The 13,541-nt window shown below is 35.0% G+C and overlaps 2 protein-coding genes across 6 annotated transcripts in view; one reads left to right on the forward strand and one right to left on the reverse strand.

Annotated features, from left to right (window-relative positions):
- slc44a5b (solute carrier family 44 member 5b) overlaps positions 1-10,505 on the forward strand; it is a 31,950-nt gene extending 21,445 nt beyond the window's left edge. For 2 of the 5 annotated variants that reach the window (XM_042761971.1, XM_042761970.1), the window contains exons 9-23: positions 686-718; positions 2,369-2,452; positions 2,537-2,649; positions 3,060-3,191; positions 3,338-3,437; positions 3,562-3,654; positions 4,190-4,277; positions 4,439-4,701; positions 4,807-4,901; positions 5,051-5,154; positions 5,369-5,442; positions 5,860-5,930; positions 6,132-6,220; positions 6,469-6,553; positions 9,228-10,505. In XM_042761971.1, coding sequence (XP_042617905.1) covers positions 686-718; positions 2,369-2,452; positions 2,537-2,649; positions 3,060-3,191; positions 3,338-3,437; positions 3,562-3,654; positions 4,190-4,277; positions 4,439-4,701; positions 4,807-4,901; positions 5,051-5,154; positions 5,369-5,442; positions 5,860-5,930; positions 6,132-6,220; positions 6,469-6,553; positions 9,228-9,388 — 1,585 coding nt within the window. In that variant the 3' untranslated portion in view covers positions 9,389-10,505. Of the gene's footprint in view, positions 1-685; positions 719-2,368; positions 2,453-2,536; positions 2,650-3,059; positions 3,192-3,337; positions 3,438-3,561; positions 3,655-4,189; positions 4,278-4,438; positions 4,702-4,806; positions 4,902-5,050; positions 5,155-5,368; positions 5,443-5,859; positions 5,931-6,131; positions 6,221-6,468; positions 6,554-6,896; positions 7,526-9,227 lie in introns of those variants that run through there. The other 3 variants (XM_042761973.1, XM_042761974.1, XM_042761972.1) reach the window with 3 other exon arrangements.
- Positions 10,506-11,196: 691 nt separating this feature from the next.
- LOC109083734 (LIM/homeobox protein Lhx8-like) lies at positions 11,197-12,508 on the reverse strand. The gene is made up of 4 exons (XM_042763018.1): positions 12,452-12,508; positions 11,714-11,860; positions 11,510-11,631; positions 11,197-11,428 (listed from the first exon to the last, which is right to left on the reverse strand). Exons 1-4 carry the CDS (start codon positions 12,506-12,508, stop codon positions 11,197-11,199), a joined length of 558 nt encoding a protein of 185 aa, XP_042618952.1.
- Between the last annotated feature and the right edge of the window lie 1,033 nt (positions 12,509-13,541).

Consider the following 13,541-nt stretch of genomic DNA (forward strand, 5'->3'; position numbering starts at 1 on the left):
ATATATATATATATATATATATATATATATATATTATACATGTCTTTACTGTTTTATTTGTTAATCAATTTCATGTATCCTTGCTGAATAAAAGTATTAATTCCTTTCCAAAGAAAACCCTGACCCCTGACTTTTGAATGGAAATGTCTTGCATCTTGATATTAAAATATGTGCATTTCACCTTCGTAAATACAGCAGGTAAACAAATAATACAGTTATTTCCAACATTTCTTCCTAAATGTACTGTCTTCCCATCCAGGCAAGAGAGGACAGTTTTATCTGGGTATGACATTTGGGCTTACAAAAGGTCAGAGAGAATCTGGCCTTTTAAGCAAATAAGTCAAGCTAAGCATGTTTGCATGAGTTTGCTGTTGCCATAATAACACTGATTTAAATGCCTTGGGTGAAAGAAGACAAAGGGTATTTTCTTATTTTGGCAGGCTACAAAGTAAAATTACTTAAAATTAGTTCACCTTTTTCCATCTAGCTGTTATTGAATGCACAAATGTGTCCTGTGTGAACAGGCCCTAACCAATTGCACTTTTGGAGTTTCACTAACAAAAACGGGCACTTTTATGCTCTAATCTCAAGATGTTTTTTTGCAACTGTTTACCTAATTGCAGAAAGCCAAGGTTTTTGTTTCATGTGTGTCTTTTGTAACATTCTCAATGCTTCTTTTTTGTAGCAAAGTTACAGCTATGCAGCAAGGAACAGAAAGGTCTACACTTCTTGTCAGCTTTTGAAATTTGACCTTGTCCTTCGCTCATCTACAAACTAACCTCCCTCACCACATATTCTGCACCTGCAGCCTCTCAAAGAATCTGTAGAACAGAAAAAAACACATCTCTGGATGTTTTTTCCTCTCTTCAGAACTGAGGTCATTGACAAAATCCCTCTGCCTTTCAAATGTCTCTCTGCTGAAAGAGCTTTTTAAGAATTTAATGGCAAACATAAGTGAGGAAGATGTGACTTAATGTCATCGCAAGGTCGTTTTTTTTTTGTTTTTTTTTAGCAATATTAATCTGTTTTACTTTTTTATTCTTTACAACAATTCTACAATAATGTGTATATATATAGTATATAGTGTACATAACTGGATTTATTAAAAAAGCTGCTTCACTGTAATTACTATTGAGTAGTAAATTGAGTAGCTTATATCTTGACAAGTTTCAGTTTCAAAATAGCTTCCTCAACACTGCTGTTATCCTTTCAAAACACTCACATCAGTACAGATCACTGAAAATCACACAACTATGTAACATATTCATGTATCTAGCTTACAAGTAATAAAATCAAATGTTAAATACACCATCATTGAAATGTTTGTGTAGGTTTTTTTTTTTTTTTTGAATGAAAGTCTCTCATGCTCATATAGGCTGCATTTATTTGATCAAAAATACAGTAATAACAGTACAATTATTACAATTAAAAATAACAGATTTATTTTTTAAATATACTTTAAAATGTAATTTATTCCCGTGATGGTAAATCTGAATTTTCAGCATCATTACTCCAGTCTTCAGTGTCGCATGATCCTTCAGAAATCATTCTAATTTGCTGATTTGGCGCGCAAGAAACATTTCTTATTATCAATGTTGAAAACAGTTGTGCTGCTTAATATTTTTGTGTAATTGTTTTGTTGTTGTTTTTTTTTTAATAAAGAGTGCAAAAGAACAGCATTTATTTGAAATAATAGAAATCTTTTGTAACATTATAAATGTCTTTACTGTCACATTTGATCAATAATGCATCCTTGCTGTATAAAAATTGTAATCAAAAAAATGGTAGTATATATACAATCACTTCTCTCACCATGGATTTACAAAAATCACAATCTTTAATAATTTTTAGTTTGACCTGAGTAAAATGAGACAGTGTGGGATAGAAATAAAGTCTGGAGTCATTTTTCCAAAACATTTATGCTGGACTGAAAAATTTGTAAAACATTATGAAAATTACATGACCAATGATCTTTTAGATAGTACGACATAACACGTACTTCTGTCCCTCACAGAATCATTCTCAGTTGTGCCAGATTTAATAACTTTAACTAAGTTCTTTAACCCTTCACCTTCACTCTGAATGAAAAACATGGCTTTTTCATGAATGGGGGACAATAGAACAAATCTGATGTTTTCTTACACTTGTGTGAAACATCTGGTAACACTTGTGTGAAACATCGACCTGCCCTCTGTAGATCCGTAATAACCAACTGTAGTGTGCTACTTAGATGAATGAAGAATGGACTGTATGTGGCACGTTTATGAGAGAGAGAGAGAGAGAGAGACATAAACCTCCCCATAAATTGCTCTGTACAGTCAGTAAAGTTGATGTCCTGTATAATTTATAAAAAATAACTCTTTTACAGTGGCATCACCAGCCTTTTGGATGCAAAGGAAGTGGGCATCAAGATCTTTGAGGATTACGCCAGCTCATGGTTTTGGATCCTAATGTATGCATAACATCATTTTTGATCTTGAAGAAATGCAGCATATTGATATGGTGAAGCTGATCCGTGGTTTATGGATGTTTTCAGTGGTCTGGTGATAAGTATGCTGGTCAGTCTGATCTTCATTCTGCTGCTGAGGTTCACCGCTGGCGTTCTCTTCTGGATGGTCATCTTCGGGGTCATCGCAGCTGTGGGCTACGGTTGGTAATAACAGCTCTGTTCACATCGACTCGTTTCGGTGCATGTCTCTTTAAATGATAACGAACTCTGCTCACCCCGCCCCTCTCTCCTGTGGAAGAGGATTTGCAAATAATCACAAAAATATAAAGTGTGAGACTTACTACTTCTGAAGGTGCAGCTGGAACACGAAGAGTGGGAACTGATCCATCCTTGAGTTTTAACTTTTTAGCAAAACCTGCTTTGAATTGTCCCTTGTTCAGAAAGCAGTCAGAATCTGGTTCTCTCATGAACTCTCAGGCAGTAAATATTCATTAAATAAAACCCTTGATCTCATAAATGGCTTTGACTCTAAATGATGTGTCAGCTAAGTTAGTTTGTGAATGTCTCTGCATTATGGGTTCATCCACTGTGTCCTGACTGTCACTTACAGGAATATGGCATTGTTACTGGGAGTACAGTTCACTCCAGGGGAAGCCAGACTCTGACATCACTATCTCAGACATTGGATTCCAGACTGACTTCCGGGTTTATTTGCAGCTGAGTCAGACCTGGCTCATATTCAGTGAGATTTCTTTGGTTATTCCAGAATATGAGTGTTTGTAGTGAAGTTTAAATCAAATAATGCATCTCAAACCAAGCAATGCACCTGCACTGTCAAGCTGATGAAGGTTTGATGGAAGTGACTGACAGCTTGATATTTTACCGCAGTGATCTCCTTGGCCGTCATTGAAGCTATCATCATCTTAGTGCTGATATTCGTGCGGAACAGAGTTCGTATTGCCATCGCTCTGCTAAAGGAAGGCAGCAAGTAAGTTTCTTTCTGCCTTTCTTTCTCTGTTTTATGGTGGTGCTTGGAAAGAATTGAAAAACGCCTGGAACAAAGCTGTCAAATGTTATTTTACATGTTATCTCTCTCTCTCTCTTCCCTACAGGGCGATTGGTTGCATCATGACAACACTGTTCTATCCCATCATCACCTTCCTGCTTCTGGCTCTCTGTATTGCATACTGGGCTGTTACAGCGGTGTATCCAAATTTCAATTCCATTTGAATGCTGAACGAAGCTGAATACTTTTTAATTTATGGAAGTTTGTTTCTGCCACAGGATAAAAACTTTGATTAACATGCAAATCTGACTTTATATCTCAAAGACTTTTTTCTTGTAATTCTGAGAATTACGAGATACAAACTATCTATAGCAGCTCTATAAACAGAATTTTGAGCAATTCTGAGGAGAAAAATCTAAATTGTGATACATTAACTCAATTTTGCAAGAAACAAATGTCAGAATTATGCGATAAAAGTAGCCATTTTTAATCTGTGGTAGAAAAAAGAAAACTGAATTGAGAGATGTAAACTCCGACTTGTGAAGATGTAAAACGTCTGAATGACTTAAAAGTTTTTTTTCATTCTGTGGTGGAAGCAAGGTTCCATACAAGACTACCTGTTTTATCGGAGCGGTATTTATTTTAGCAGTTACATTTGGTAGCAAAGAAATTACACACTTTAGTTTTACTTAACTAGTTTGTATTGTGTTTTCCTTAACCACAACTTCATTCAGGTTCCTGGCATCATCTGGTGATGCAGTATATAAAGTAATGTCAACGCTACCCAACTGCAAGTATACCAACCTCACCTGTGACCCAGAGGTAAGAATTTACCCTACTGTAATCTGTGATCATCTGACATTCAGGAATCTGTTTACACGGTGTACAGGTTTTCATTGTACTAAATTTGAATATTAAGTTCATTTATATTGATTCTGAGTTTAGTAATTGTGTCATGTTGATGTCTCTTTGATGTGTTTCAGACCTTCAGTCAGTCCAATGTCACTAAACTGTGTCCGGGGTCCCAGTGCACCTTTGCTTTTTACGGTGGGGAGAGTTTGTACCACCGTTATATCTTTGTTCTTCAGCTCTGCAATTTGCTGGTCTTCCTCTGGGTGGTGAATTTCACCATTGCTCTGGGCCAGTGCACCCTTGCCGGGGCTTTTGCCTCGTATTACTGGGCCTTGAGGAAGCCAGAAGACATCCCAGCTTGCCCGCTGGCTTCATCATTTGGCAGGGCTTTAAGGTATGTTGCCATTTCTGGTCTTAGAAGCTTGTAGATGATTGATTGCATCTGATTGAAATTAGATGTTCACTGTAACCACATTACAATGTTATGTAACATGTACAGGTATCACACAGGCTCTCTTGCATTTGGAGCTTTGATTCTGTCCATTGTACAGTTTATCCGGATTATTCTTGAGTATCTCGACCACAAAATGAAAGGTATAAATCACATTTTCATTTTCAAAAGTTTGTCTCATTTTCATTATCAGTGATGGTCACAGTGACCCAAACTTTTGAATGGTAGTGTACAAATAGTGTAGAATACATTGTGAATAATGGTGCTGCTCTTTCATCTGTCTTTGTCGCAGGTGCTCACAATGCATTTACACGCTTCTTACTGTGCTGCCTAAAATGCTGTTTCTGGTGCCTAGAGCGCTTCATCAAGTTTATGAACAGGAATGCTTATATTATGGTGAGTCACTCTACTTTTTCAAGGTACAGGCATTTCATAACTTTATACTATATACAAAACTATTATATAACAACATGTATTTTCAATGTGGATACTAAATTGTTTCATTTGTTTAAATATGAAAAGCAATGTCGGACCTGAGTTGTCAAGACAGAGACTGACAGAAAAGAGGAGTGCATTGACATTCATTGTTCGTTTTGATTCTTGTCCTCAGATTTCAATATATGGGAAGAATTTCTGTGGCTCAGCGCGAGACGCTTTCTTCCTGTTAATGAGGAACGTTATGAGGTAAGAGTCTGCACAGCTGCGACATTTATAATGTCATTGTCAAGGTGTGAAGCTGTAAGGACTCTGTCTCTCACACACACACACACCTGTTCAAGAATTTGTTCCAGTTATTGTGACATTTCCAGGATGTTTTTAGGATGTTATTGTTTTATAAGGTTTATCACTGTCAAATTTCATTAAATGTTGCTTCCATGCCATAAAAGAAACACATCTTGTTGCCTTGATGTTTTTCTTTTGTGTTCCACTTCTGAAGCATAAACACACCTTTGACAGGCACAACTCATATTTGGACAAATATTAAATTAATAAATTGCAAATTCTTTAAATATTACTTATGATAAAATGTCTAGTTTATGAAACAGCTGAATATGACTATATATAGCATCTATTTATTATTCTGTGTGTATTTTTCTCTAGAGTTGCTGTTCTAGACAAGGTGACTGACTTCCTGCTGTTCTTGGGGAAACTGCTGATCTCAGGGAGTGTGGGTGAGTCAACCGTTTCATCTGTGACATATAGACAGGGCAACATTAAGACTAATAGAGTCTGGGTGCTTTAACCACACACACAGACACCACATAGACCTGCCTACATACACACATAAATTCTAAACACAAAAATGATTGATGTCACATTGTTTGCCATCCTGGCTCTTTTTGTTTGCTGATGTTGTGAATATGTCTTTGCAGGTGTCCTTGCGTTCTTTTTCTTCACCCGCCAAATACCAGTAATCCAGGAAGAGGTGCCATCGTTAAATTATTATTGGGTCCCTCTACTGGTGAGTGCAAGCATTAAAGCTTCCTCAGGTTCTAGAAATTATGCTTGTACGTACGTATGTATGTATATATATATATATATATATATATATATATATATATATATATATATATATATATATATATATATATATATATATATATATATATATTATATACACACACTCATTTAAAAACATCATCGATTTGTATTTATCAAGGTATGTTGGAATGCTGATTTAATAACTTTTAATCTTTTTTCCATTCACAGACTGTGATATTTGGATCCTATATGATTGCACATGGGTTCTTTAACGTCTATGCCATGTGTGTAGATACATTGTTCCTCTGCTTCTGTAAGTACTCCTTATTAAATCTCCATTATTCACGTTTGTGTGTGGTAATAACTACTGAACATAATGATGTTAACTTAACTTAAACAGCTGGTTTTGTTCTTGATGAATACTGTACACACCCAGTGGTCTTTACCTTTCCTCTTCTTTTCTGTGCATGACTTTGATCACTTCTGTTCTCTTATTAAAATACTGATGTGATCTTTATATATTTATTCTTTTGCTTCTTCTTTTCAAACTGCATGACTGCTGACTAACTCTGCTTTTTTATTTCTTTGTTCCCATTTTCCTTGCAACACTCTGTCTTTCCTCCTTCTCTTCCATGGTTTGACGGGACACCCCTCAGGTGAAGATCTTGAAAGGAACGATGGCAGTCCTTCCAAACCATATTATATGCCTCCAGGCCTGCACAGGATACTTGAAAAAACTGATCAAGCAGGCAAAAAGTGTGCTGTGTCCTGAAGCCGTCACCTCAGTGAAGAACAGCGCTAGTACTGTAGCTCGCTGCATCCCTCCCGCAGCGCAGCAAGGCCTTCTGGGAATCAGATAGCATTTATAGAAGCGATCTTCTCTCTGCACTGTCTGCTAATACTGACTGACTCCTGCTCTATTTTTTCCCAATGCTTTTTTCTTTTTGCTGATAATTCTGTCCATTATTGCCTTACCCATTTTTTGTCTTCTGGAGTAAAGTAGTTGAATTAAGGTCTGATAACACTCTGGTAACCAATGATGAAAGCAAGTTATTCTATACATTTACTCTCTTTATCTTGCAGTATCCTCCTACTCTTTCTATACAAGCCTTTGTTTTCATGTCATTTTTGGTTTATAGGTTCATGCAGTACCGTATTTTCCGGACTATAAGTCGCACTTTTTTTCATAGTTTGGCTGGTCCTGCGACTTATAGTCAGGTGCGACTTATTTATCAATTTATTTGACATGAACTGAGAGAAATGAACCGAGAGAAATGAACCAAGAGAAATGAACCAATAGAAAACATTACCGTCTCCAGCCGCGAGAGGGCGCTCTATGCTGCTCAGTGCTCCTGTAGTCTACCACTGAAAACAACTGAAAACTGTTAACTGAAATATTAACTTAAAGACAACTGAGAAAGACTGAATGCAAATAAAATGCCCCCAAAAAGAAAATCCTATTCTGCAGATTACAAAACTGCAGATAGTAAAATATGCACCCGAAAACGGTAATCGAGCAGCAGAAAGAAAGTTTGGAGTGAGTGAGAAACTTGTGAGGGACTGGCGTAAAACAGAGGTTACTCTAACTCAAATGAAGAAAACAAAAAAAGCTAACCGCGGGCTGAAAGCAAGATGGCCAGAGCTGGAGGAACGAGTCCACAGATGGGTGCTTGAACAACGCGCTGCCGGGAGAGGCTTGTCAACAGTGCAGTTGTAGTTTGTTTTCAGTGGTAGACTACAGGAGCTCTGAGCAGCATAGAGCGCCCTCTCGTGGCTGTAGACGGTAATGTTTTCTCTTGTTTCTTGGTTCTAAATAAATGTGACTTATAGTCCGGTGCGACTTATATATGTTTTTTTCCTCGTCATGACGTATTTTTGGACTGATGCGACTTATACTCAGGTGCGACTTATAGTCCGAAAAATACGGTACATTGATGTGCATGTGGATGGATTGACTGATTTCTTAGTCCACATTATTTTAATATTAACTTTGTCATAGTCTAATGGCAAATGCTATTGTATTGGGGGAATCTTAATAGATACAGTGTATATTCTCTTATAACCATGTTTTGATAGGATCTATGAATTTCAGGTGTTCTTATGGCAGTATTTAGTAACTGTGCCTGGTTTAAAAGGAAGAGTGCTGCTCTCCTTTGTTTTTTGCAATCAATCTGAAAGTTTTTCAAGTTAAATTTATAAAAGGAACATAAAAGCCATTTTTTTGTAATTTTGTAGACGGGTTTGATGCTGTGTCTACTCTGTGAAGTTCAGTACAAGTTGTCTTTTAATGGGGGAAAGTTTTGTAAAAATAAAAAAAAAATTGCCATTTGAATAAAGCTGAACTAAATATTATGAATGGTTTGATTATTTTCTTATTGATTCTTTCAATTTTTAAAACGATAAAAATTTTTATCAATATTGTTCATTACGTTCTCAGCTTAAAATTATATATATATGCCATTCAAAACTTAAGATTTTTTTATGTTTTTGAAAGAAGTATCTAAAAGTGTAATATTATGAAATATTACAATTTAAAATATTTTATTTTTCTATTTTAATATATTTTAAAATGTATTCCTGTGATGACAAAGCTGAATTTTCACATGATCCTTCTGAAATCGTGCTGATTTGGTGCTCAAGAAACATTTCTAATGTTAAAAAAAAAAGTTTCTGCTGCTTAATATTTTTTAAAAACAGTGATTCACTACCATTCAAAATTTTGTGGTAAGAAAGATTTAAAAAATAAAAAATAAATTAATACTTTTTTTGCATTAATATTTTTATAACACACACATTAAATTGATCAAATGGAAAGTAAAGATATATAATTTTAAAAAGATTTCTATTTCAAACTTTCTGTTCATCTAAAAATCCTGAAAAAAATGAATCATTGTTTCCACAAAAATATTAAACAGCAAATACTTGTAGATGCAAAAATCATATGAACTATTGGTTGGCATTAATGTTACTTGTGCTCCTGTTCTTAGTGCTTGATCTGGAGAAGAATGACGGCTCAGTGTCCCGTCCGTATTACATGGCCAGCAGCCTGCGTGCCATCCTCAACAAGAAGAACCACAAGAGACCAGATGAGAAAAAGAAAGGTAGAAACAGAAGAAGTAGCAACCAAACAAAAAGCACTGACATGTAAAACACAGATTCGTGTTATTCTGTTTCCTGACCATTAACATCTATGAGACTTACAAATGGACTGATTTAGGCAATAGTCAGTCATGTATGTGAGAGTATATAAATACAAGAATCTTTGTACTGATCTGCAGCTTTCTGTTTATTATGCAGGTAAATATAATTGACAGTAAGCAACTAAATGAATTGAGGTTATTTCCTGTTTATGGATGTGTGGAAATATCTTATTTTGTATAGCTTTTTATAGATTTTAGTCATTTTTTAAAACTGATTCTTGTCTTTTATATGATCACTGCATTCTGTTAGCATCCATTTGGGGTGACACTGCCACTTTTCTCATATTGAGAAAATGACCGGTAACATTTATTCGTTCTTTACTAAATGAATTTTTCTCAACTTTTATAAGTTGCTGTTTGTAATTGCAGTTCAGCTGAAGACTCAGTTAACAGCTCTTTTAACTTCAACTGCATGTTAATATGAGCCCTTTTCTGCTGTGCAGAGCTTATAACTCTATTTATTCTTTTATTACTGCTCTTATTCATCCATCCAACTGCATTTCTCATCAGGCCGATTGCTCTCTATCACTCCTTCAGAGTGTGATTTCATTGTGTCCATTCACACTTCATTTTTTGCCAAGGATGGACTTGAATTTATCTTAATAACACCTTGATATGTTTATGTTTACAGAGTAGTGGTAGTTATTTTATGTGAACTAATTTCTGTTCATGTTTTGACGAAGTTATGTCATTGGCATCAATTTGAAGTATTCATTTGTTGTTTAATTATTTTTATAAAAATGTTTTTTTTAATTTACTTTTTCTTTTATTATGTATTAAGGATGTATTACCATTTTTGTGTTGTTTAATGTTAAGAACACTTGATTGTGAACCGTGATACAGTGAGTGCATGTGCTGGATTGTTATTCATAATTCATAATCTAAATTGTATTTTGAGTTTAACACCTGTCTAGACGTTGGCATGTAACTTTATTTAATCCTCTTTATGGTTTACAGTGTAAACATATATTGTGCTATTTTGCAAAGCTTAATAACACTGTATGATGTTATCCAAGTGCATGCAAGGATAAATTCAGAAATAAAGTATTTCATATAGACACCTGATAACAAGTTATTTATTTTTAGGTAAACCACATGGGATGGGAACAAAACGCATAATAAATAGGAACATATAAATGAACACATTTAATACAAAGGTATCAGTGGCTTAAATGTAGTTGCAACCAACTACATTTTTTTTTTAAAACAGATTTTATTCAGAGGCCCAAACTAAGCAAAAATATGCAGTTTGGTGAAGTTGCTGATATGTATATGGCCCAAAATTAAGAAAATTAAGAAATTCTGATATCTTGTAATTTAAATCAGTGAAATGTTTTTAGAGGACTTCTTACATAAAAAGCATATAAATAACGGTCACTCTATATCTCACAATAACATGTCTTAGTAAAATGATACTGAGGTTACAGGTTTCATGATCAAACCTCTAGTTTTAATTATGGGGGCAAAACATATAATGCAATGCAATTTTGATGATTGAGAGATGTACAAATAAACGTTCCTCAAAAGACTGATGTATCGTATTTGATGCAGTTTAACATGTTTTTTTTTTAAAACATATATGGATAATCAAATAAACCTAAGTTGCTTCACTGCAATAAGTGTTCATCTTGACATATTACTAACAACATTTTTTCTTACGTTTACTTAAAAAAAAAAAATCACACCAAGAAGTAACATAATCTTATCAAATATGGTACAGTAAAGGGTTGAAGTACATCGCTGTAGCATGCAGGACTCACAACTCACCCTTTTCAGCAGCACCTTTGAGTTTATCCAGCATACTGTCATAATGATCTCCACACAACACTTTTTGCCCCACCAAAGCAAACTCCTCGCCTGTGGACAGCTGTTTCTTAAAAGAGAAGCACAAGAAACATGCCAGGTGGTAAACATTTCCCCTTGCCCTGCGCACCCAGTCTGTGGAGTGAATTGTTTCCCCGCAGCACGAGCACCATGTCCGATACCTTCTGTCAAACAGCCATTATGGATTAGGTTAAATACATACTGAGATATTTTCCATATACATAATGTACATCTTTCAGAAGTACCTGAAGTAATCTAGTTTGCAGAAGACCTCTCGCTCTCTAACGTAGCAGGTTGCGTGTCCACTCAGAGTGGTTTGGCACACACTGCATGAAAGGCATTGCACATGCCAGCACAAGTCACTGACCTGCATTACATTACAAACTGATCATATAGCATTTCAAATCGTCAATGCCATGAATAAATATTAACTAAATGATCCTTCACACCTTAAGTAGATACTGGTCTAGGATGTCCTCTCTACATCTTGTGCAAACTGTTTTGCCTTGGAAAGCATCAGATGCCATGGCTTGAGGAGCAGATGGAGAAGCCAGATCAGATCGGCCATTCGTAAGTTCCGATGAACTCTGTAGAAACTGAATTTAGAAACAAAATTTTATTTGGTCCAGAATTTAAACATACAGAACAATTCTGGTTTCACACAACTGAAAACTATAGTTAAACTGCCAACTTCTATAAAGCACAGATAATAACACTGGGTTAGGGAAATACGTCCTAAAATGTATATCAGATGTCTAATTCTATATTTAATTAATTTGACTCAGCAATTACCATTTTTATGTACATAATATTAATTGTACATTTTTAATCAAATGTTAATTTTTACTTACAATTTTACTAACGAAAAAAATCGAATTTTCATTGTTAAGTTTTACGAACAGATATCGAGTTCACGTGAGGAGGTAACCATTAATGCTTTATTCTAGGCTTTACTCATATCACATTTGTATGACAAAAACTGTTAAATCGGTTTTTAAAGTTTTAAAAAGAGTTTAAGGCCGCGAAAATATGGGTTGTGCGAGATGAACCTCAATAGATTAAACCCGAAGAATTAACGTTAGCTAGAAATTTAGCAATGCTTGACCCTTTGACTGAAAGGTTCATGGTTCATCGATGGCTTCAGGTCATAACCTAAGCTTCGGATTCCTAATCTTGCGCCGAAACACAGCTTTTAAATGTGCGCGTTCCATCTCACAAACATCATCCACTCTTCTCTTCACCATGACAACCGCAACAATTACCAAAACTACATTTACGACTTTCAGAATTTCAAGCATTATTAAAACACGTCCGACTCTTAATGGTTATCTGTGCAGTAGGCTATATAATGTACTTGAAATCCGCATTAGTGATTCGGAAACGGTTCACACAATGCCTTCACCTCAAACGTATCAATTACGCATGCCAGTCAAAACCTCTGAAGAATCAGTGGAAGAAGAGAATTGATTTATTTAATAACACCAATTAAAACCCCGCGTTTGGCACCGACGCGCAACCAGAGCAACCCAAAGGTGAAGAGGTCCTCATTAAACTCTTGACACTTAATTACGCCATTTCAAGGCGGGCCCTCTTCTTCTTCTGGTATAATTTAGTGGAAATATTTCGTACAAACCGTGCACGGAACACATCACTTCGGGAAGAAGGAAAAAAATCAATCATTATGACGAGAAAGGTGCTTTCTAGTAATTTATTTGTTAAAGCAATTTCCATTTTAATGAGCGTTTTGATGTCTTTATGCACATTTGACAGACAATTATGTGCCACAAAACCTACACAGTTTATAGGACTTTATAAACTTTTGTTTGAATGTTCTTACTTTATGTTAATGCTTTAAGAATAGAAGTAGCAGTAGTAATAAGCATCTTATTATTATTATTATAATTATCATCAATGTTGATTTATTTATTTAATTTCGTAGGACTATTTTAGGATTATCTGTTTGTTAGTCGAATACTAGGTTTAGTTACTTTTATAATGGCCCTAATTTATAGGGTCACGTTGTATTAATTTTAATTTACCAAATTTTAGCGATTGTGCCTAATGACTGATATTTTAATACTTATAATTGTGTACTATGTTAGACATTTAAACAGATCATAATAATTGTACTAATAAAAATACTTAATTAAAAAATATATCTTAGTAACTTTACTAATACAGTCAGTTTGACATTTTCCATAATTGGAAACTGTTTTCACTTTGTTTTCCAAGAGAGGCACCATTTTCGTTGTTTAAGTTATGGCGTTTTGTTTGAAT

This window comes from Cyprinus carpio, chromosome A8 (assembly GCF_018340385.1).
Source record: "Cyprinus carpio isolate SPL01 chromosome A8, ASM1834038v1, whole genome shotgun sequence".
Lineage (NCBI taxonomy): Eukaryota > Metazoa > Chordata > Actinopteri > Cypriniformes > Cyprinidae > Cyprinus > Cyprinus carpio.

Bases quoted from the DNA above. Each gene is read 5' to 3' on its own strand.
- LOC109083734 (XM_042763018.1), bottom strand. From the start codon at position 12,508: ATGGTGAAGAGAAGAGTGGATGATGTTTGTGAGATGGAACGCGCACAT. The intron at 11,861-12,451 runs GTGTTTCGGCGC...TTCTAAATTCAG, and splicing joins AACGCGCACATTTAAAAGCT to TTTCTACAGAGTTCATCGGA. The intron at 11,632-11,713 runs GTGTGAAGGATC...AATGTAATGCAG, and splicing joins TAGACCAGTATCTACTTAAG to GTCAGTGACTTGTGCTGGCA.